This window comes from Neophocaena asiaeorientalis, unplaced genomic scaffold, assembly GCF_003031525.2.
Source record: "Neophocaena asiaeorientalis asiaeorientalis breed wild unplaced genomic scaffold, Neophocaena_asiaeorientalis_V1.1 scaffold118, whole genome shotgun sequence".
Lineage (NCBI taxonomy): Eukaryota > Metazoa > Chordata > Mammalia > Artiodactyla > Phocoenidae > Neophocaena > Neophocaena asiaeorientalis.
The window spans coordinates 6,213,663-6,239,403 of record NW_020175528.1 but is presented as its reverse complement, the minus strand read 5'-3'; the positions used below and the strand labels follow the sequence as shown (position 1 = coordinate 6,239,403).

General features: G+C 37.3%; 1 protein-coding gene across 2 annotated transcripts in view; it reads left to right on the top strand.

Annotated features, from left to right (window-relative positions):
• PLOD2 (procollagen-lysine,2-oxoglutarate 5-dioxygenase 2) overlaps window positions 1-25,741 on the top strand; it is a 102,226-nt gene that overhangs the window by 23,602 nt on the left and 52,883 nt on the right. For both annotated transcript variants that reach the window (XM_024769145.1, XM_024769144.1), the window contains exons 2-3: window positions 16,913-17,004; window positions 19,901-20,037. In XM_024769145.1, the coding sequence (XP_024624913.1) occupies window positions 16,913-17,004; window positions 19,901-20,037 (229 nt within the window). The remainder of the gene's footprint in view (window positions 1-16,912; window positions 17,005-19,900; window positions 20,038-25,741) is intronic.

Below are 25,741 nucleotides of genomic sequence, written 5' to 3'. Positions count from 1 at the left end.
TTGATAGATGAATGGATAAAGAAGCTGTGGTACGTATATACAATGGAATATTACTCAGCCATAAAAAGAAACGAAATTGAGTTATTTGTAGTGAGGTGGATGGACCTACAGTCTGTCATACAGAGTGAAGTAAGTCAGAAAGAGAAAAACAAATACCGTATGCTAACACATATATATGGAATAAAAAAAAAATGATTCTGAAGAACCTAGGGTCAGGACAGGAATAAAGAGAGATTCAGACGTAGAGAATGGACTTGAGGACATGGGGAGGGGGAAGGGTAAGCTGGGACGAAGTGAGAGAGTGGCATGGACATATAGACACTACCAAATGTAAAACAGATAGCTAGTGGGAAGCAGCCGCATAGCACAGGGAGATCAGCTCGGTGCTTTGTGACCACCTAGAGGGGTGGGATAAGGACGGTGGGAGGGAGATGCAAGAGGGAGGGGATATGGGGATATATGTATACGTATAGCTGACTCACTTTGTTATACAGCAGAAACTAGCACATCATTGTAATTATACTCTAATAAAGATGTTAAAAAAAAAAGAGACTCCACAGCTTAAGTAAGTGGAATTCTCAATGACAAAAAATGCTAACAGAGAGTAATTTGTGAATTTGAGAAATCTTCTCTATTCTTGTTTTAAGCTATGTTGTTTATTTCTGAAAAAATACACAGTGTCATTTAATCCAGATTCTTTGAGGCATATGAATATTTAACATTATACCAGTTAATGACATCATTGTGAGTTTTCTTATACTTTGAGAAATTTTGGAATTAAGAAGGAGTGAGGAATGTTGGAGAGGTACCCCTATGCTAAGAAATACTGAATGCTTATCCCTGTTCATCAGAGCAGCTCTCTGATGAGTCATGCTAGGACCCCTTCAGCAGTGGGAATGTCTTTGATTCTGGTGTGTAGAGGCTTCTTGAGAGCTTGGACTTTTGAGGAGTCTTAGCAGCAACTGGCCCCATGTGACACTGGCCAAGCTTTCCAACTAGGGGATCTTCGTCCCTGATGCACAGGGTCCCTGATTGAGCTGCTGACTCATTCAGATACACCCTGACCCAGTATACAGGAGCATCTCCCCCCAACTGGATTTATACTGCTGAGATTAGATTGCATTCAAAAGGGAGCTATTTTATAAACATCTGCTTTAAATATGTATGTTGTTTATGACAACTTCATGACTTGCTGTGTTTTTGTTCTTCTTTTTGAGGAACCAGTGGGTGAGGTATTAATTGACTATGATTGTTCAGGAGATGGGGAAAGAGAGAGGGAGGGATCAACGTTTTCACAGTGACCTTCCTCTAACAGTGCTCTTTGCCAGCAGCTGATATTTCTTTCCCCAGTTGCTTTTCTACGTACATGTTCTAATCCCCTACGTACATGTTCTAATCGAATCTGACACTTCTTACTAATGACTTAAAGTGATGGCATTTATACAGGAATGTGCAAGTATGCCTTGCTTATTCTACAAAAATAGATTTAAAAAAAAAGAGAAAACCTCTGCATTTTGATTTCTGCCTAAAACTAGTGAGAATCTAAATAACTATTATGAAGTACAGAAAAGCTTTACATTTTAGGGTGAGCTCAGCCATGATCCTATTTTATGTATTAAAATAAACTACTTCGTTTATGTTTAGGTTGTCGATAGTTGGGGTCCATCACTGCTCCAGGAGCAAACAAGTAACAAAAGAGAAGTTATAAGGACTGTATCTCCTTCAGGACAGGGAGTGTGGCGTTTAGCTTTTGTATCATCTTGAAGGTCGCAGTAATCGCCTTTGATTTAAACATTTTCTTACCATTTTACCCATGCAGCAGACTAATCTTTTAAGGTTAGTCTTCTTAAATCAGTCTGGAGTCCTTCACACCTTTCTTTCAAATCCCACATTTAATGTCATTCAGTCTTGTTTAATCTATCAAAACATATCCAGACTGATCACTTTTTACCTTCTTTACTGCTACTCCTTGGTGCATGTCCCCGTGGCCTAGATTATTTATTTGGTTGTGCCGGGTCCCAGTTGCAGCAAGTGGGCTCCTTAGTTGTGGCATGTGGGCTTCTTAGTTGTGGCATGTGAACTCTCAGTTGCGGCAGGCATGCGGGATCCAGCTCCACGAGCAGGGATGGAACCTAGCCCCCTTGCATTGGATGTGCCAAGTCTCAACCACTGTGCCACCAGGGAAGTGCCATGGCCTAGATTATTGTTGTAAATTTCCTCCCAGTCAGGCTTCCTAATTTTACCCTTGACCTCTTTCAGTCATAGCAACCAGAATGAATAAACTTTATTCGGATTTTGTCAGATTTAAACTTTAGTCAGATTTTGGAATGCAGTACTGTATTGCAGTTACGGGCACAGACTCTGGAGCCAGGCTGTCTGGGTTCTTATCTAGGTCCTGACATTTATGGTGTGTTTAATCTTGGGCAACATATTTAAATATAAAATTGGAATAGCTGTAGTGTATGGATTAAAAGTTAATAGTAACTGCATGGTAGACACTATTATTAGTATTAGTATCAGCAGCAGCAACAGTGGTAGTTGTAATAGTAATAGTAATAGTATTAGTATTTGAACAACTGTTATGGCGTCCTTTGACTCAAAATCCTCTAAGAGCTTCCCGTTGCATTCGGAGTAGAAGCCAAAATCTTTGCAATGACCTCCTAGGCCCTGCACAATCTCGTCACTCTGATTTCTGGATGCATCTCCTTTTCTCCCTTGCTTAGTCTCCTCTGTATTCTGGTGCCTGTAGTGTAATCCCCTCTCTCTGCACAATCTAGTCACTCTGATTTCTGGATGCATCTCCTTTTCTCCCTTGCTTAGTCTCCTCTGTATTCTGGTGCCTGTAGTGTACTCCCCTCTCTCCCCCAAGCATGTGTGAGTCCTGAAACTGGCTCATTCAGATTCTTTGTATTTGTTCCTTCCACTTACGGGAAAGCATCCCCTCAGATACCTGCAGAGCTAACTCACTTCCTTCACTTCACATCACCCTGTCCGTGAAACTTGATTATGCTATCCCAAATGCCAACAATTCAAGACTCCCTATGCCCCTTCCTCCTTTCTCTTTAGCCGTGTAAGTTAGATGAAGTTATTTTTTGTTTTGGTTTTTGTCCCCCTGCATTAGAATGTAAACTCCATGATGGCAAAGATTGATTTTTTGTCTCTTGTGTCCACTCTGGAATCCCCAAACTCTCGAACAGTGTCTGGCATATAGTAGGCCTACAATAAATATTTTTTGAAGGAGTGAATGAAATTATGGCACCTTAACAATGTTAATTCTCTGCTCAAACCCTTCTGTGGCATTCCTGTCCCTTACAGAGCTCGGTGCCCTTGGCCTTGGCCTCCATGGTCTGCCACATCTCAGCTGCCAGCTGGTCTCTCTCACTCCTAAATTATGATTTGCGATTAACCATTTGCTGTCGTTCTGGATACTGAAAACACTATTATTTCCTCCTCATTTCTGACTAGCTAAGTCTTATCCCATCTTTGAGGCCCCCTAAATTTTTTTCTTCTATGGCACTACCCCCCACCCCCAACTACTTTTGATTTCTTTCTTCATTGTTTAACCTCTTCATTGGGCTGTTATCTAGAATTAGAGATACCGAAGTGTGTATATTCACTGGCCTACCTAGGATGTGGTTCTTAGAATGCGATCCTTGTTCAGCATTATGAACATCTCCTGGTGTTGATGCCTGGTGCACAGAAATTATTTCTGAACCTCTCCTAAGACATAACAAATCAAAAATTCTGGGGGTGTGGTCCAGAAATGCATGTTTTAGTAAGGCTTTGTGTATTTCTGATGCAAGCTGATGTTTGAGAGCTGCTGGACAAGGACATCAGCATGATGGACCAGACTGGGAGTGTCTGAATTAAGGAACCAGTTGAATCTTCAAAGTTCAGCAATCCCCAGAGACGGGAGGAAACTAAAATGGGTGTAGGAGGGCCAGAGGTAGAATGTTCCAAGAATGAAGTAAACAAAAACTTTTCTCTGAAAAAGAAACTAGGAAACATGTCTACAGGATAAAGGACAGTCAGGGGAATGGAACTCTGTTAGTGAATGCTTATGTCCGTGATTCAGATTTTCTTCTTGTGGAGTAGGTTTTGGACAGTAGAAGGTTAGCAGAGAACTTGGAGGTTGTGAGCATTAGCTCTGGGCAAATCTTGAGAATGGTGAGCCATGCAATGTCTGAGGCAGCACGTATGGCCTTTCCTGGTAAGCGTTTGGGGTGCCGGCTCTGAGACCGGAATATTTTCACAGGAACTAAAATTGAGGAAGAAGGTACAAAACCAGATTCTTCTAGTCGTCTATTGAAATAATATGTCATGATAGGTATCTGATCACTGATGGGAAAAGTGAAGGACAGACAACCCAGTTATTAAGGAAAGGAACCTGTCTCTGCAGAAGAGCTTGGCATGGAAGCACCTGAGGACTGAGAAGAGGTTGGTATGAACTCTGGGGTGGAGGTTAAATGGCCTCAGGGGTGGGTGTTTAGAGGCCTGGGGTGGGGGTGGGGGCGGTTATCACAGAAACCATTAAAGTCAACAAGTAAGTGTCAACTCTGTGTTACATATCAAATTAAATATTTTACTTGAACACAGGTAATGTACCAGTATACATCTTTCTATCTCTTTATTGCCTGAATGATAATGGATTGAAATCAAACACTTAAAATGACTGGCTCTTTATAAGGACTTATTTTAATCATATAATTGTGTTTGCTATATGATACCAATCTTTTTGAATTTTTTTCCCCCAATTTCAAACTTGAATTAAACTGTACTTCAGACACTGGGAGAATATAAACACATGTTCAGAAGGATCTTTGGCTTCCTGTTAAAACTGACCTATCATACACATTATAATGGGCACTGAACTTAGAAAAGTTAACATGTTCAGGGCTTTATATTGTCTTGCATGAGATAGGGTGAAAGGTCAATCGGGTAGATTTCTTCTGCTGCTGTCCTTCAAGAGTTCTGAGCCGCATGCTGAGGTGCATGCTTACCCACACACCACACCATCCCTACCCTATGGAATCAACCTAGATCTGGAAGTGTGGTGCAGGGGTTCTGATGAGCCATGACTGATGTGACTGAGGCCATTCTGGGAGGTTGGTTATCTCAAGGTCCTGAGGTTGATCAGCCACAGACTTGTTCAACAATGACTTGTCAGTGAGAATCATCCATGTATGTCTTTTAACATATGACCTGGTTCAGAATTCAAGAACGTCACTATTGAAAACTGAAAGAAGAAATATAAGAAGGGAAGAATATCAGGCACTTAGACAACAGGGAGCTGATTGGGTCAGAGATAATTCCATCTTAGGGGAGTTTTTGTCAGTGTGGCAGATGGGAGCAGGTAGAGGACCTTTTATGTGGGACTTTATATCCAATCAAATAGTGTTATAAAGCCAGTTTTACTTACAGAAAAACAAATTACCGGACAGTATTCTGTTCCTGTTACTTTTAGTGTTCTCAGCCTTTGTATATTTTGAGACATTTTTTTGGTTTTTTTTTCTGTCTTTAAAAAATCATAGGTCACCTTGCGATCATAGTTGAAATAATTACTATTTCTCTTTAAAACATTGCAGGGAGCACGGGTTTGATCCCTGGTCGGGGAACTAAGATCCCGCATGCTGAGCAGACTGAAATGAAATGAAATGAAATAAAATAAAATAAAATGAGAGGGCTATCTAGAAAAGAAATCTATCTATCTATCTACCTACCTACCTATCTATGTATCTATCTATAAAATTCAGAATGGAACCCAAGGACTTCCTTGTTTGGAATAATATGAGAGAAAGCCTCAACAGGTTCAGCATTTCATTTATTCCACTTCAGCCACATGATAAAAGAAATAAATATGAAAAAAATATATAAAAAACTGGAAGAAAATATGGAAGAATTATTTTATAATTATAACATGTGGAAAGACTTTCTAAAGTATAACACAAACCTAGGAATGTAAGAGTTAATGGCTGATAAAAACAATATTGTAGGAAAGGAAATTTTGCCTGGCAGAAATCATATGTCAAAACAAAGTCAAGGGCTTCCCTGGTGGCGCAGTGGTTGAGAGTCGGCCTGCTGATGCAGGGGACACGGGTTTGTGCCCCGGTCTGGGAAGGTCCCACATGCCGCGGAGCGGCTAGGCCCGTGAGCCATGGCCATTGAGCCTGCGTGTCCGGAGCCTGTGCTCCGCAACGGGAGAGGCCACAACAGTAACAGGCCCACGTACGGAAAAAAAAAACAAAGTCAAATAATAATAGTGATAACGAATGGGAGGAAATCTTTGACTCAGAAATTCTATTTTGAATTTATTCTACAGATACAATCTTACATGTAAGAAATTACTTATATAAATCATTATCAATTGCAGATTTTTTTTTTGTACAGTATTATATTGGAAATAATTTAATATCTGCCACTAGCATGGTGGTAATTAAATTATGGTTCATCCATGTAATGGAATACTGTGCTGCTGGATTCCATTTGAAAATATCTCAAAGATATGTAAAATTTTTTTAAAAGATGCAAAAAAATATTTAACTACAAAAATAGCCAGAAAATTAACAAAATGGCAATAAGCACATGCCTATCAATAATTAACTTTAAATGGATTAAATCCTCCAATCCAAAGACATAAAGTGCCTGAATGAATTAAGAAAAAAGGCCAAGACTCATCTATGTGCTGCCTACAAGAGGCTCATTTAGATGTAAGGAAACACACAGACTGAAAGCGAAGGGATAGAAAAAGATATTCCATGTAAATGGAAACCAACAGAAAGCTGGAGTAGCTATACTTATATCAGACAATGTAAACTTTAAAATAAAGACTCTAATAAGAGAAAAGGTTCCCTTGTGCAGTGTTGGTGGGAATGTAAATTTGGTTCAGCCACTATGGAAAACATTATAGAAGTTCTTCAAAAAATTAAAAATAGAACTATCATATGATCCAGCAATTCCACTTCTGGTTATCTTGGCATAGTGAATACTAGAATATTTCTTTTATTTTCTGGAATATACTCCAAAAAAATAAGACATTTCTCATATAAAGATGATAGTTTATGACATTTTATGACACAAAGTGAATAATGAAGCTTTCTTTTGGAGTCTTGTAGTAATTCCATAGGAGAAGGTATTTATAGTTGTAGATGTCACATCATCTACATTTAATTTTATGTCCCTGAAATGTCTAATGTGCTGATTTGGTTTTATAGTAATCTTTTATATGGCAACTTCAACTTGTTGGACATTGTGGGGAACCAGCAAGTTGTGGGGGAGGATTCTGAACTGCCAGCAAAGATGCCATAAAACTCTCAAGGCAGGTGAGGATGGGCTGCTGCTCAGATTAATTGTACTCATTTTATGCTACCTGGGTACAATAGAAAATGCCCTCTTAAAATATATATAATTATGTGTTCATGGCAATGTGGAGTGGGAGAAGCAAATGTTTCCATGTACTCGAAGATGATGAGTTACAGTTACGACTTTTCATTTGTTTCCTTTCAGCCCCTCCACACTTTGTCAGGTCTGCTTTTAATTTTGCGTCCCACATTGATTTATTTTCATTCCTTTAGGTTAAGCAGACTTCTTTAAAAAGATTTTTTTGTTTTCCATTATCGAGAAATAAAGGTCATCTTGGCTCAGGCACCTCACCCTTGCAGCTTTGTCTCACATGGACCACAAGTGCATCTCAGGATGTTCTCTGCCCTAGGACAACTGTTTTTTTGTGGGTTTTTCTTTCTTTCTTTTTCCATTTGTAGGTGAATTAGCAAGAGTATATGATCTCAGCCCCTGCTGTTTTGTTCTGGTAATTAACTTTATTATTGATGCCCTTTGCTGATGAGTCTGGGAAATACTTTCAGTGCCTATGCAAAATATGGAATAAAGAGCAGTAGATCAGATTGTAAATCGAACACAATAATTTGTTTGAACAAACCGTACAACCTTGGGACCAAATTTCTGGCAGGCGGGTCATACTCTCTGCTAAAGCATTTGGCCAGCAGATGGGTTATATCATCCCACTCAAAGGAGGTTCTCATTACTGGTACATCTTTCTATTTTGGAGGTTGCTGCAACCTTTTTTTAAAAAAAATTTATTTATTTATTTTTGGCTGCATTGGGTCTTCACTGCATAGGGGCTTTCTTTAGTTGCCGCGAGCGGGGGCTACTCTTCGTTGCGGTGCTCAGGCTTCTCATTGCGGTGGCTTCTCTTGTTGTGGAGCACGGGCTCTAGGTGCGTGGGCTTCAGTAGCTGTGACATGCAGGCTCAGTAGCTGTGGCTCGTGGGTTCTAGAGCGCAGGCTCAGTAGTTGTGGCACACGGGCTTAGTTGTTCCGCGGCATGTGGGATCTTCCCGGACCAGGGCTCGAACCCGTGTCCCATCCATTGACAGGTGGATTCTTAACCACTGCACCACCAGGGAAGTCCTGCTGCAACCTTTGAGCCCTTGAAATTCAACAGATTGGAGTCAGCTCTGGCTGAGAAGAGGGCAGGTCCTTTTTCCTTTGACATTAAAATTACATTCAAGGTATGCATCTCATAACTTTTGAAGGGATCAGTTGTGCTCTCCAAGTCATAAATTCTGGAAAATGGTCCTGTGCTATTTATTTTAATACTTGTAAAGATAGGAAATGCTGCTTTTCCAAGACAGTCCATTCAGCCTGGGTGCTTTTAACTGTACTTTGTATTTGCTACGACCTGAATGTTTGTGGCCGCCCAAAATTCGTATATTGAAATCCTAACCCACAAAGGAGATGATATTAGAAGGTGGGGTCTTTGGGAGATCCTTAAGTCATGAGGGTAGAGTCATCATGAATTGGGTTAGTGCTCTTATAAAAGAGGTTCCGAAGATACCCCATCCCCTTTCACCGTGATAAAATTATGAAGGTGCTTATACTATGAAATATTCGATCCCATTTGTGAGAAGGATATTCATTAGAAGGTCTACTTAAGCAAATATCCAGAGACCAAAGCTTATTCTTATTTGCCCACTATAACAGTTCCCATGGATGAAAGTGTTTCATCAAATAGCCATATTTTTTAGTCAACAGGTTGGTAACTATAATGGTCTGAATGTTTGTGTCTCCCTAAAATTCATATGTTGAAATCCTAACATCTGAAGACGATGAAGTGGAGCCTATAGGAGACACTTAGGTCATGAGGGCAGAGCCTTCATGAATGGGATCAGTGTTCTTATAAAAGAGACCCCACAGAGTCCCTGGCCCCTTCCACTACGTGAGGACACAGGGAGAAGGTGCTGGCTATGAGCCAAGAAAAAAGCCTTCACCAGAACGTGTTCGTTCAGGTGCTGTGATCTTGGACATCCGGCCTCCAGAACTGGGAGGAATAAATTTCTGCTGTTTATAAGCTACCACGTCTGTCGCGTTTTGTTATAGCAGCCTGAACAGAGTAAGACAGTATTGATAGAAAATTTGCCTCCTCTCCATTAATTCTTCCCCTAGCTAATTATCTCTTTGAAAATAAAACAGAGGAAATCCTTTTTATTTTTTCTCTTCAAATATGGTGAGGTAGAGAGGTGGTGAATCTTTTTTATCAGGTAGAAAAATTCTCACTTCCTCACTTATTCAATATGTGAAATGATTGCCAAACCTCTAACCATGCTGGTCAAACTCCATGTTTGTCAAAATTCTCCTTAATGTAGCACGCCAAACGTCCGATAATTTTTTGTACATGAACTGCACAGGTTACAGTGGGATCGTCGCCTCTTTCGTTAAGATTGTGTTTTTGTTTATTTGGTCAGCAGTTCACACATTGGCTCATTTTTGAGTTTGTATTTGAGTAATGTTATGTGAAAATGAAATGCTTCTCAACCAGCGGAGGAGCAGGGTATGATTGTCTTATCTACCAAATATTTCCTTTATGGAGTCTATTTGGAGTCTTTGCTGTATGTCTCTAGCCTGGCCTCTGAGCCCAGAATGTAAAACTCAGCCATGTATCAGACATAATCAGTTAGGCGCATAGTGTCTCTTTCAGATGAAGAAATGCTGCCTGTAGCTAGAAGCATAATGGGTCAGCTATCCCCAAGACAATGTTCAGGTTCAGCAGTTCAGTAGGAGGACTCAAATGATGCAGTGTATCGTCATATTGATAGCTATGACTTTTTACATTGAAAGAATACCAAGCAAAGGCAGCAAAGGGAAAAGGCACATAGGCAAAGTCCAGGGGAACCAGACACAGCTTCCAAGAGTCTTTTTCCAGTAGAGTCACAGAGGATTAGCTTAATTCCTCCAGCAACTAGTTGTGACAACACATGTGAAACGTTATTTGTTGGGAAAGCTCATTAGAGACTCAGTGCCTAAGGTTTTTATTCGGGGCTAGTCATAGAGGCAACCCCTGTACCAGAATTCCGAACTCCTAGAAGGAAAGCTGGTGTTCAGCATAAATACCTTGTTTGTACAATTCAGATACAATGAGCTGTTCTTATCTGGCAATGGTGGGAATCCTCTCCAAATCCAGCTTTCCAGATGCCAGCTGAGGATCAATCCTGCAAACTAAGATTGAAGTTTTAGGCTTGCTATGTTATCTCTTTTCTGTACATTTAAACAGATTTTAATTTTAAACAGATTCTAGCCTCTTGACCTCTTACCACCAAGTGAGGCCACATGAAACATTGGAAAGAAATGGACTTTGAGGAATACCCAAAGTTCCACTTCCAGCTTTGCTAGTAACTTGTTGGGTGACTTTGGCTAAGTCAACCTATTTAACCTTATTTTCTTCATCTATGAGTTGGATGTAATAACGCAAACTACATAAGGATTTTGTTGGGAACAAATTATTTTATACACCCACACAGATAAAATATAACATCCCTTGTTCCTGAATCCACTCATTCAACAAATATTTATTAAGAATCTACTATATGCTAAACACTTTGATAGGTCCTGGAGGTGTAGTGCTGGGCAAAAAACATCCTGCCTTTCTGGAATTTACAGTCTAGTCGGAGAAAGAGACTTTACTCTTGAATAATAATCATGCAAATTAATATGTAATTAGAATTTGTCGTAAGTGCTCCACAAGAGAGGTAGAGAATGCAGTGAAAATGTATAATGGGCACTGACATACTTGAGTAGGTCAGGGAAGTTTCCCCCAAGGAAATGGCATATGTGTAAGAATCTCAATGAATTGAACAAGCAGTGGCTGCATCAAGAGATGAGAGGTGACATTAGATAAAGGTTTTGCATAGGCTCTTCTCAGGGCGGGAGGGAGCAGGCATTGTTGGAGAACTGAAAGAAAAAGAAAAACTGTGCAGTTGGAGCAGAGAGAGCAAAGGGCAGAGAGATAGTGGGTGAGATTAGAGAGGATAGAGGTAGTCAAGGGCCACATTAAGGTAAAGTAGCTTGGCCGCAGTGCTAATAGCAATGGAAAGTCATTTAAGGATGTTTAGCAATGGGGTGACATGATTAGATATCTAATTTTTTGGAAAAGATTAAGTCTGCTTTGTAGAGATATGATTGGAGTAGGTCTAGTGGCATTTAGGAGGGTATTGTGGACACCTGGGCTAGTGATGATCGTAATTTGAGTTAGCTTACTTGGAGATGGAGAGAAATGAAAAGATTTGAGACAGTGTATCTGTAGTTACATGCTAAACTATTTTAGTGCACAGTTTAAATTGAACTCTTTTTACATAGATTTTTTTCCCCGCATTACAGTTGCCTCCACCCCTTATCTGCGGCAGATAAATTCCAAGACCCCCAGTGGATGCCTGGAACTGTGGATAGTACCGAATCCTATATATACTCTGTTTTTACCTATCCATGCATATCTATGATAAAGTTTAATTGATAGATGAGGCACAGTAAGAAATTAACAACAATAATAAAATAGACAGTTATAACAATATACTGTAATGAAAGTTATGTGAATGTGGTCTCTCTCAAAATATCTTATTGTATCAAGTTAATGCCTTTTTATCTTAATTAAGCACTTACCATGCACTGTGGCCATGACTTTTACAGTTTGAGGCAAGACAGCAAATCTAGCATGAACTTCTTTTTCTTTCTTCACAGTTTCACAGACAGATTTGTTCCTAGCGTAGATCTTAGCAACCTCAGTATATGCTTTCCTTTTCCTTATTAAATCAAGAACATTCACCTTTTCATTTAAAGGAAGCGCTTTACAGCTTTCTTTGGCTTATTTGAATTACCAGCATCACTACTCTTGTGCTTTGGGGCCATTATTAAGTAAAATAAGGGTGACTTGGACACAAGCAGTGTGATACTGTGACAGTGGATCTGATAACTGAGATGGCTACTAAATGACTAATGGACAGGATACACTGGACAGAGGGATGATTCACATCCCAGGCAGTACAGAATGGGATGGTAATTGATTTTACCGTGCTACTCAGAATGGTGAGCCATTTAAACAACTTACAAGTTATTTATTTTTGGAATTTTCCGTTTACTATTTTCAGACCATGATTGACCCTGTGGGTAACAGAAACCTTGGGTAAGGGAACAGTACTGTACTGGCATCATAAAATCTTGAGAGTTGAAAGAGATATTTGGTTCTTGAATGAATAACTCTGGTAGAGAAAAAGATTGAGTTGCATAACTTGCTGAGATTTGCACACCAACTCCCTTACACATTTATCTGTGGAGTGGAAATAATAAGATACTGTCATTAGACCTATGTATGGACTTAAGTGTATCATCCACTTTACATATATTAACTCATTAATTCTCACAGCAAGGCTATCAGGTGCTATTATTACACACATAGATGAGAAACAGATGAGACACAGAGTTTAAGTAACTGACCAATTTCAAACAAGTAATAAATGGTAGGTCTGAGATTGGAACCCAAGAAGTTTTTTGTCAGATTCCTATGGCCAACCACAGTGGCAAACTATGACCCTTAGGCCAAATCTGGCCCATGGCTGTTTTTGTACAGCCAGCCAGAAAACTAAGGATTATTATTATTTTTTATTTTAAAAAAGTTTTAAAGAAGAAAGAAAAAAGGAGAATCGTGACAGAGATTGTATGTAGACCACAAAGCCTAAAATATTTACTATGTGGCCTTTTACAGTGAAAGTTTGCTGGCCCCTATACTAACCATTCCTAGGAAAATGCGTTCCTTGAATAGAAAGTTGAGCACCACTGATCCTTTCAGATGAAGGACGTGTCTTTCATTAAATGAGTTATTGCAGAGTAAAGTATATACTCAGAGCTCCTTCTGTGGTAGAATTATTTTTCTTGATTTTTGCAAATTTAAAATTAAGACTGGGTGTAGGGAAAGTTTCTTGGGAAATAGGGAGAATTATCCCTCTGAGTGAGATCAAAGGCAGCTGGGCTGGCGCTGAGTCACTGAATGTGATGCCTGTTATTAAGACAGTGAATTTCAGCTGGATTTATGGGCTGTTTTTTTTTTTTTTTTTTTTAGCAGTTTGGAGATAGGATATATTAGCACAAAAACTTCCTGTTTTAAAGCCATGATTTGTTTTTGGAAAGAAAAATTATATCAGCTCTAAAAATTGATGAATTCTGGTATTGTATCAACAACTATTTGGAGAAAAAAAAAAAAAAAAGACTAACAATGCCATTTTTCCTCCCCAGAGCTGTAATTTCATTAGTAAGAAAGGACATAGCGGGGTGTTTTTTGCCTTTCTAAATAAAGAAGATTTAGATTATTGGAGAAATTCTGTTATTCATGTAAATTTTCGTAGGGGGCTAAATATTAAGCTACTTAACAAATATTTATTAAACCTTACTACGGTGCTAGGTATTTTGAGGGACTTTGTAAATATGATTACAGAAGGTTTTTTTTTTTTTTGCTATGATGTGATTTTCATTTGATAAATGGTTGTAATAGACCACACTCTATAGATGATTTACATGTTTCTTGCTCATGCAAACTGTATTAACTGTTTTCTAACAGAGTCAGGCAGTGGCTCTAGAGTTTATGTTTGGTCACAGTTGGGCTTCCATTTGTCTTTTCTTTGACACCATCTTAGACTGGTTTTGGTAGTGGTTGATGGGTACCCATTATTCAAGCCCATTTCTTCAATCATCTCACTTGATCCTTTTGGTTGTTGTGGGTGGATTGGGTAAGGTACTAATTATAGTTGTTTAAATTATAATATTGTCTGGTTAGAAAATTTCTGCTGTCTATTCTGTTTTTCCTTTTACTTAGATGATTCAGATTGTTGAAAAGAGTTTTATATTGAATATTTTTCTGATTGGAAGATTAGGGATTGTGCATAAAGTTGAACTCCCTTTTTTCAATTTAGGGATTTCCAAACATATGTAAATGGAACCCACTTTTAATAGTCATCATACGTGGGCAGTCTTATTTACTCTTTATCTTCCTCCTCCATTGTCTCCCATCTACCCTTAATAATTTTAAAACAAATCACAAACACTACTTCCTTTCATTGAGTAAATACTTTGTTATTTGTCTCTAAATTATAAGAACTCTTTAAAAAATACCAATGCCATTAGCATGCTAAAAAATTAACAATAATTCCGTAATATTGACAAATACAAGTTAGTGTTCAGATTTTCCTAATTTTCTCATAAATACCCTTTTACAGTTGACTTTTCAGATCAGGACCCAAATAAAGGCCGTGATGTATGTTTGGTTGAATCGTCTCTTAATTCTGGTGATATACTATAATAGTTTCCCTTTCCTTTTTTCTCTTTTGCCATTGATTCTGTAGATCAGTTGTCTTCTGTCGTTATATTTCTGATAAATTTGTGGTATAAATTTTAGTGGAATCTAAAGTGTGTGTCAAATGTAGGTTAAATTTTTTGACACACATACTTCGTAGATGGTGAACAAGTTGGACTGTTGAACTGGTTGGCAAGAACTTGTGAGTGGTGCATGTCAGCACTTTCTTCTTTTACTTCCCCCAGTTGAGTAAGATTTATTTCTCATCATAGTCACGATAGTGAATAGCAGGTAAGAAGAAACAGAAGTTTCTACGTAATGTTATTGAACAGGCCTGCTTTTGACAGAACTACTTATTTATTACTTGGTTTTGCTTTTTTGTAATTAGCAACAGTACTGAAGCAACAGGAGTCCTTATTTGGCATAGGCTTGCCAGACACAGTCAGACTACATATTTTTAGTTTTGCCTTCTGAGTCATTAGATTCCATAACATTTCTGTCTGCCCAAGGGTCTGGCCAACATTACTTTTTTAATTTTTTTAACATCTTTATTGGAGTATAATTGCTTTACAATGCTGTGTTAGTTTGTGCTGTATAACAAAGTGAATCAGCTATATGTATACATATATTCCCATTACTTTTCCTATTAAGGATGATGAAATCCTTGCTTTTAATTTTGTACTGGAAATTATAAGTATAAAAATCCATCCAGGTAAAATCTATAAACTTGTGTAGAAAAAGTTAAGAAAGCAAGCTATCTTGTCATTTTATTATGCAGAAAAGAGATTTAAAAAGTATTCCTTTTACTCTTATGAAATAAAATCTTGTATTGCCTATTTCAAAATTTATTGTAAATGATAAATAGGTCAAGTTTTCTTAATTGTTAAGCCCTGTTTGAAACTTCACAAATGAAATTTTGTTTTTTAAAGAAGAGTTAATTGAAAAAGTACTCTTAAAATATATTTGCTTCAGCCCTGACAGCTTTAATGAAAATGACTTTTATTTTTCCTTAAATATCTATTTCTCATAATGGTGAAAGTTATGTGAGAAATACATATTTCTAGAAAAATATCTAAGAATGTTGATATTTATTTTCATGAAAATGTTTTCCTTTTTTTTGGTTGACTTGTTTGAATTTCTTTATGTGTCTTACACTTATGTATATTTTGTTTAAAGTATTTTCAAAATTTGATGATTACCTTGGGTCATATGAAATTGTTTTTAATTGATTCCTATAATACATTAATGCTATATATTTCATTTTCAATGATTGTCTACTGTTTAAGGGATATTTAACACTGTCTGACGTTTTTCTTATTGATAACAATCAAGTGAGAGTCAAATGATATAACTCAGTGCCTAGAATGTTAAAAAGATGTTAATTTTGTTTTCTTAGTCCTTTGGTCCTCCTGTATCCTAAACTTAAAAAAAAATGCCCTGGCTGCTAACCTTTGGCATTTTCTGACGCACTTGTTTCTTTTATGCATTTTTCCAACATGTCTTTTCCTGATAAGCATTTTCCTTAATAGTTTCTATAGGTATTTTGAAATGGCTCCTTAAATCTATCTACTTCTGCTAAGAAGAGGTGTTTTGTTAGATTGAAAATAATAATTCATTATAAAATGGTGACTCAAAGCTGTATTTACCAGGGAAGTGCTGACTTTAGTTCCTTTTATTCTTTAAAGAAAAAACAAAGCACTGAAGGTGGTGTAAATGTGGATTTTATAGACTTCCCATATACAAAAATTCATTGATAGGAGGAAAAATTAAGATTCTCTTTCTAAATATTTGTTCCCAATTCATCATAATTTATTTTAAAAAATTAGGATCAGTCTCATGATTGGATCTCTTCTTTTTGTACATGTGCTTTGAGGAATATAATGTGCTTCTGGACTCACTGATGTGTGTAATAAATCAGTGATGGTTTATAGGTGACAGTGAACCTTGTTGGTTAGATAACATTTAGGAGAGTTTGTCTTTACAGATAAAAACTTTGTGCGTTTTATGCAAGTGTTTCTCTTAGTGTTGAAATCCTCTGTTGAGGGCATGCTTTACCTTAAAAATAAATGCACTTTTTTACCATTAAAATAATTCATTGTTTGGCAGTAATATAACCAATTTTAATTGCCTAGTTTTTCAGCAGCTCTTTGTTTAGCCTCATGTAGATGAACAAACCAGAACATTCCCATAAGGTTTAATGAGGTCTCTAATCACTGCAGTGATCTGTAAAGTGTGAGGAGTTAGCCTCTTGGTAAACTGTCTTATGTTATTCCCTCTGTCTTTGCAGATAAATTATTAGTCATAACTGTAGCAACAAAAGAAAGTGATGGATTCCATCGATTTATGCAGTCAGCCAAATACTTCAATTATACTGTGAAGGTATGATATATCTTTTAATTCATGGAGATCTTAGAATATGTGCCTGAAGTACATTTTTCATAACAGCAACAATAACAACCACAACATGATCTGCAATCCCCAGAAGGATGATGAAATTGGGTTACATAATGGTGTCAGTTTACCTGTACTTGATTGTTTTAAAGATACGTTTTGGCCTTATTAATACTCTGCCACTCAGACAATAATTTCTTAATATTTGCTAATGCTTTGTGTAAACATCTTCTATAAAACAACAGAAAAATATATTTATACTTATATTTCTTTTGGGGGGTCATGTACAAGTACAGCATAACTAAGATTTGACGGTAATTTTTTTCACTTACTTTGAAGAATTGTAATGGGTTTGTCTACCCTGAGAATTGGAAACATTACTGTGAAGGAGATACCTTTTCTGTTCCAGTATTGAGAGGTGCTTTTCCTGTTTTTTTATTTGTTTGTTTCAGAGGAATTTAATAACATTATAAAAGTATAAAAGGGTTTTAGAAGACTTATCTCCAGGGAAATAGCTCACTGATAAATGATCAGAGGAAACCTGGCATATTAGGTAGGACTAGTAAACTGAGCTGTGAAAGGCCTGCCTTTAAAAAAAAAAAAAAAAAAAACTTATTTATTTTCTAATAGAAATTAGGCTATGTCATCCAGGTCTTTTCCACATGCAGAGGAGAATAGGGAAATATCCCAGGTAGGAAAACAAGTAAACTTAGTTCATTTACAAAACAAAACAGCAGAGCTTCCCAGGTGACGCGGTGGTTGAGAGTCCGCCTGCCGATGCATGGGACATGGGTTCGTGCCCGGGTCTGGGAAGATCCCACATGCCGCGGAGCGGCTGGGTCCGTGAGCCATGGCCGCTGAGCCTGCGCATCCGGAGCCTGTGCTCCGCAACGGGAGAGGCCACAACAGTGAGAGGCCTATGTACCGCAAAAAAAAAAAACAAAACAGCAAAGCAAAAAAAAAAAAGGGAGAGAAAAATTGCTTTTTTGCCTAGGGAAAAACTGAGCTATTTCAGAAAACTGAGCTATTTCAGAATGTAATGCACAAAAAGGTAATATTTGCTACCTAGCCACTGGAAGACTAGGTACGGATGTTAATACAGAATAACTATTAAAGAGGCTAACTTTGCTAGAAAAGAGATGTAGACGTTTAATGTAGGATAAATGAGAAATATGTTAGAGAAGTTTGTTAGAAGGGAAATATTGTAGTATGCATTGATAGGGGGCAATATGAAAGAAAAATCAGGGTAAAATAATGCTGAAATCCAATGAGGGGCATCTCAAGGGGAGAGTGTGGAATATTTTTTACATGTGAGGCACTGTGTTAGGACCTTCATATATGGCATGCTGTTGATTCTTTGTATAAACCATGTAAGGTAGGTATTACTTTACTTATTAGTGAGGAAAACTTGCTCCAGGGTACGCACCTGTAAGGCATCAAATGTTGGACCCCAGCCCCGTTTGACTGACTCTGGAGTTTTTGATCCTCCTGCTGTCTTTCCGTTGTGAAATGCAGTGGTTCTCAAAATGTGGACCCAGACCACCAGCATCATCTGGGAAATAGGAATGAGGATTCTTAGGCGCATCCTCACTTACTGAATCGCATACTCTGGGAGAAGGGACCAGCAGTCTGTGTTTTAACGAACCCTCCACGTGATTCGGATGCATACCAAAGTTTGACACATGGATGCTGTGGAAAGAAAACAGGGACTAGAGCTTAATCAACAAGTGCTGCACAGAGTAGGCGCTCAGATGCACTTAGGCCCGGTATGACTGCAATATTGGAGAAGTCCAGAAGGGTTGTAGAACAGAAGTGTAACAAATCTTAGGGCCGGAGGAGGTCACTTAGGGCAAAAACAAATAATTCTATTAGAGTAGCCCCTGTATGAATCCAGATGCCCGCCACAGTTTGAGTTAACATTTATCCCTTCAGCATAAGTAGTGATGAAGTGCTCACTAGAGATTTGAGGCTGGGAACGCCACGAACTCTTGTATTTGGCTCGATGTTAAGTAAATTTGGAACTAATAATATTTATTTTCTAAATTAATTTGATCTTTTTCTTTTGTATTTATTCTTAATTTCATTCCCCCTGAGTTTCACAAATCTTTTAGTAGATCCTTATTTTGGGAACTTCAGACTTTGTTTTGGTGAAACTAAGATACAAGGTGTGTGTGTGTGGTGGCAGGGGCCGTAGACCTGCTTCCTGCTCCCTCCCAGCCTCCCAGGTGAGTCAGCAGGCATATGATTCAGGAGGCAGCTGCTGAGGCTAAGCAAACAGAGCCGAGAATGGCTGCAGGCTTAGCTCTGAGTAATTGTGCTTAGGCGATTTCTTGTATTGATAAATTATTAAACTTTTGAAGATAACCTAAACTTAAGATTTTTAAGGTAAAGAAGGTGCCGTTTGACTTGATGCCCTCTCTGTTTCTCTGGACAACCCATCTGGTTTCAGCAGGAAAATCGCTTAGGGGCCCCAGCCAGGAATCACTGAGCTTCCAGGGCTCCCAAATATTCATCAGATTTCCAGCCAGATTGAAAAGTGTTACGGAAAGCTTCTTCATTTTCTTTTTCATTTCAGTCTGAATAAAGAGAAATAGGATGTGAGAAATACTTTCTAGGGTTTCCCCCACCAACCCCCAGCTTCCTTGGATTAGACTCCACTTTTGAAATGGTAAAATTAGGAATGGCATTCCACAGGGTAAATAATATTGAAGAATTATGACCTAAACTAGGCATCAAACTTTTTTCTGTTTAGCATCATGATTTAGTGTAACATTAAAAGAGTGACACTGTGTTATACTGTACAAGTTGCTGGTGACTTCCAGTTTTTGTAATACTATCATAATCTGAGTTTTGCCCAGGGATGAAATGTTGATTTCATTTATAGGTCCTTGGTCAAGGAAAGGAGTGGAGAGGTGGTGATGGAATTAATACTATTGGAGGGGGCCAAAAAGTGAGATTGATGAAAGAAGTCATGGAACATTATGCCAGTCAAGAGGATCTGGTTGTCTTGTTTACTGAATGGTAAGAGAAAGAACCTGTGGCTTTCTAAGTCTGTATTAAATTATTTTAAAAGAGTTGAAATTCTTATTTGTAGATTATATATTAAATTATTTTATTCACATGGGATCATTGTTTTAAAAAGTAGATGTTACAATTATAAAACCATGGTCTGACGTAGTTATGTAATATGATCAAATTTGATGAGTTACCATAAACACCAATGGGAAAACAGGGCATGAGCTAAAATTTTTGTGAAATTCATGTTTTAATCCTCACTTGAGATGGAATAAAGATCATATTGAATTTTTCTATTGAGAGAGCAACTCAGTGGATTCTGGTTGTCTGGGAGAAAATACATCATGTAAGTTATAAGTGAGAAATAAAAAAGCCTATGTTTAATAATAAAGAAAAACCTTTCTCATCCGTAAATATCTTTTTGTCTACTAAATTTGGAGTGTTCGCTGTGTCTCCATCTTCTCACATGTTTTTAATAATGTCAAGTTGTCATGAACCATTATTGGTTGCCGCCTTCTTTCTTCCATTTTCTCTACATTCTTTTTTTTTAAAAAACATTTTTTTTTTGGCCATGCGGAGTGTGGGATCTTATTTCCCTGACCAGGGATTGAACCCACATCCCCTGCATTAGAAGCGTGGAGTCTTAACCACTGGACCACCAGGAAAGTCCCCCTTCATTCCTTTTTATTTTTTGGTCATTGGTCATCATTTTAAATCCCTTTGCATTTTCCTCTTTAACTTAGGAAAGTTATTTTATATCTCTCCCTCAATTTGAAAATCCAAAACCACAGATTATTACAGGTGAAAGTAAGAAAAATACTTTTATGCAAATGTTAAATAAAGGCAGAAATTTTGAAATGAAATGGACGTACTGAAGTCCTGGTGCCATCAACACTTACAGGTTTTGAAAGGGTCCATATACTTGCATCTTTAGAATTTCTCTACTGTCTCCTGGGAAAAAATAAAGTTCTGCTTATAGTTATTTATTCTTGCAACATGAGATGTGGTATAGATGGTGTTAGCTTGTGTACTGAGAATTTTTCTACAGAATCTATTATTATATATACTTTTTACCCTTAGAAAAAAGAGGAGGAAGTTGATAATAAACAGTTTAGATTAAATATTGAGTATGTTTGGGTTAAAATTACCATGGATTTTAAACAACTATTTTGGTCAGCTTGAACTTGCCACACCTATGTTTTGACTCTGACTTTGAGGCAAATTCTCCTTGTAGAAGTTACCACATATGAGCCAGTAATAGTTTTGGATTCCCAAACCTCTTTCTGCATTTTAGGAAGGACTCGTTTTCCTCTCCCTTTACTCTCCTGTCAGACTGCCCCTCCCCGCTATCCCCCATCTAAGATTTAGGCTTGGAAGAAACTGGTTTAATAAGGGGCCAGTTTGTTTCTAATAAGAAAAGGGACACTGTGAGATATCTGAAGACTGACTGAGGTTGCATTTGTTTATTTAGATGATACTTTAAGATCCAGTGTGACAGAAAAGACAACAATAAAATTTTAATGGAAGGTCCAGTGTGTGCCAGGCACTGTTAGTATTTGGGATTTATCAGTGAACCAAAGATTAAATTTCTTGACAACTCCCTCGGTGAGAACAGCCAGCTAACCGAAAACATGCAGGCCCAACTCAGCCAAGCCCTTGTCTAGGAAGAAGCGTTAACATTTTTCTCTGTCATCCCCACCTGCCATATCTGTCCTCCTGGAGAAACCTAGGGATAATGAATAAGTAACCAAGATAAGGAAGGATGGACAACTGGTGCCACTTTAGAGCTCTTTTCTCTTCTTTTTTTTTTTTTTTTTTTTTTAAACAACACCCTTTTAAAAAAGTACTGTGTACAAGTAATCAATACAGTAGAAATTGTGGGTAATCCAAGGTCTAGGAGAAATGAATTAGACTGTAAGTTATTTGAAATAGGAAAACCATTTTGCAACAATATTGCTAATCTCCTAATTAAGCTTACCTCTGGTTAAGGCTACAGTTCAGAATTTATTGTAATTTTAATAAATCAAACGAATTCCTACTTCTTATATGATTTTTTTAAAGGACAGTTTAACTGTACTAATTAGTTTTATGGAAGCATAGGTTGCTACTATATGAAAAAAATACCAAGATTTATGTACTTAATAGTTTAAATAGTATTTTTTTTTAAAAAAACAGCTTTGTTGAGGTAGAGTTTATATACTGTGACACACTTATTTTAAGTGAAAAATTCAATAATTTTTATTAAATTTACAGAGTCATGCAGTTATCTTCACTATTCAATTTTAGAACATTTCCAATAACCCACAGTGATTCCTTGTACTCATTTAGATAGGCTTTTGTGAATTAACTTGGAAGCAATCTTATAGCATCGTATCCATGGGAATATATATTCTAAACTGACTTTTGGATGAACGTTTAAAATTAGAGACTGGGTGTTTATAAATATACTCTCTAAGTTAAGATTTATCATGTTTATTTCAGATAAAAATAAATATTTTGCAAGGGTTTGGGTTCTACTTAAAATGAAAACTGAAGCTCTCCATATGAGAAAGTACCACAGAATTTTTTTCAAGTTATTTCATACTGCAATGTGTGTGTGCGCACGTGCGTGTGCATATGTGTTTTATTGCAATTAAAAAAGTTTGTAAAGTTGACAATCTCCCTTTGATTAGAACAGCCACCAGTAAATATAATGGATTTAATGACTTTCATGGACAAAGCGTGATGAGTTCTTTTGAAATAGGCTCATAAAGATTTTGGGGACAAATATTGTAACATGATAGCTGAAAATTTCCTATGGATTAAAATTATAATGATTTTATAATTCACCTGGGTCAAGGTAGCTGAGCATTTTGAATTTATAATAAGGTACTTTGCATTACTTTTAGAATTACCTAGTAAAACATGTATTTCTTTTAGTCTAGTCACATTGAAGACATATGGTCAGACCTAATTATTATTACATAGTGGGCAGTTTTTTGTTTTTTGTTTTTTTTTTAAGGATAATACGTAGGCCAATATATAACAAAAGGTGGTTAAGTTATTGTGAGTAAATTCGATACATACTGAATATTCCCACAAACTTGTTCTGTGCTGGGTACAGTAAAACATAAACCAGCAGAGTCCAGACCTTGAAGTAAGTATGTTGTAGAATACTTTTGAGTATCAGATAAATAATAAAAACTTTGGTCATTTGTTTTATTCGTTTTCTTTTAGGCTAAAGAAAATTCTTTAGAATAAAAGTAGTTAGAAATACAGTTGGTGTGATTGAGTTTGAATTTGGACGGAGCAGAAATTTATATTTTTTTGGCGGCACTGAATATAATACCATTAAACAGAATACAGATGTGCTTTGTTTTGAAAGACTCCCAATATATGAAATAATTGAAAGACGTATTTGATGGTGGTTCTTGGCCTCACCAAAAGGAGTATTTCATCTCTGAAAATACCTACCCAAGGATTTTGCTATATAGCAACTCCCCAGTTCATTAAAGTATAGCAGCTCCCCAGTTCATTAAAGTATTTGTTTAAAGATGACTAGCTCTATGACTTTGAGGTAAGATAAGGGAATTGACTTTGTAATTTATAGGCTTTTGCTAACTAATGATAGCAGTAAGGTAGGCTGAGTTTAAAAAAAACTAGAATGGTACTCAATGTCACAATATAAAAATAAAGTTGATATTGAATTAAAATGAATATAAAGTAGGGCTTCCCTGGTGGCGCAGTGGTTGAGATGCCTGCCGATGGAGGGGACACGGGTTCGTGCCCCGGTCTGGGAGGATCCCACGTGCCGCGGAGCGGCTGGGCCCGTGAGCCATGGCCGCTGACCCTGTGCGTCCGGAGCCTGTGCTCCGCAATGGGAGAGGCCACAACAGTGAGAGGCCTGCATACCACAAAAAAAATAAAATAAAATAAAATAAAATAAAAAAAAATATAAAGTAAAGCTGATATTATAGTAGTTTTCTAGGTGGCTATGTTCTGGGAGATTGATCTAGCAAACACTAGTTGAAAATTGAGGGATAGTCTTAGTAACAGAAATCTTTGCTGTTAGTGTATATGCCTCATCTCACTTTGATTGTATATTGCTAGCTTTTGTACACTTTTCATGTTGAATTGTAATTGTTTTTATGCTTCAGACAGTGAAGCTTAGAGCTGTACCTGATTTACATATTGTCAGGGTAAATAGCAAGGAGTCAATAAATACTAGGTAACAGTATATTGCATTAAAAGACGGAGAAACATCTTGAAAGAGGCAGAAATATGGTGGATGTTTTGAGACTATTTTTAAAGATTTTTTTCTTCGTTCATTTGGAGAAATAAAGTGACTTAAAGGGAGGAAGGCATCCACATTTTCTAAATCTCAAAGATAGAAATTATGTTAAAAATTGATTTTTGATTAGAAACAATGAAAATGCTGCTGCTGCTTCTTTTGATCTTTCCCATGTCAACCAATGTTTGTTTCTTTTAACTTCTAATTAAATATTAGAAGTGACATCAGTGAGCATATTTTTCACTTTGCATTCAGCATACATGTCTTGAGCAGAAGCTTTGACCCAGGTATTGAACTTAACGCTGTAGAAAAAGAGATCGACACAGATCCCACCCTCAAGGAATTCTCGTATTGTACTAATTCTGCAAACAAAACTGAACCAATCAAATTTAGAAAAAAAATGTGTGTCTTCAAAAAAAACTTGAATGTTGGCATAATCTCTTTAGAATCATATACTTTAGAAAATTGTGAAAGATTATGTTTTATTTGATCATTTTGCTAATTGTGAAAATATTTTTATGATTTTGTTGTTATTAAGAAGTATAATTTATATATATTAATTCTTCAGGGGACCAGATCCTATCTTATTTTATTCTATGAAATAAATATTTTATATCTCTCATAATTTAGGTTACATTCCCAATATGCCTACATTTTGTATTGTCTTACATAGTTTATACAGAAGGCAGAGTGAAAATTTTCTAAAAGCAAAGCTTTTTAAGAATGATGGCTGGGCTTCCCTGCTGGCGCAGTGGTTGAGAGTCTGCCGGCTGATGCAGGGAACGCGGGTTCGTGCCCCGGTCTGGGAAGATCCCACATGCCGCGGAGCGGCTGGGCCCGTGAGCCATGGCCGCTGAGCCTGCGCGTCCGGAGCCTGTGCTCCGCAATGGGAGAGGCCACAACGGTGAGAGGCCCGCGTACCGCAAAAAAAAAAAAAAAAAAAAAAAAAAAAGAATGATGGCTAAAATTTTAACTAACTATGGCAGATTTATTTGATGGACTTCTTTTTGGCAGTGAGGGCAGCTTAAGTGTGCAGACACAAAGAACCTAGTCATTAGTGATGGACAACATTTCATTATATTAGTATGAAAGAAAGCCAGAACACATCAGAGTTTTCAGTTTCTACACTGCTTTTTAATTTCTTCCCTTTTTTTTGAAGGAAAGGTTGAAATCTTTAGCTGACACTGAGACATATGCAGTGCCTTAAGGCTCCTCCATGGTAGTGTGAAGTATGATTAGGAATTATGTAGGAAATGAGTGACATTTTTTCAAATTGTTCAAATGTTCTTATCAGTGTTTACTGAGTATATTGGTGGGTATGTTGAAATAAGGAAGAAGCAGATTGAATACAAAAGAAGCATTGGTTGTTTATATATATCTAGATAACTGGTAGTAATTTGTCTACTTTTTGTGTGTGTACGTATATATATATATATATAT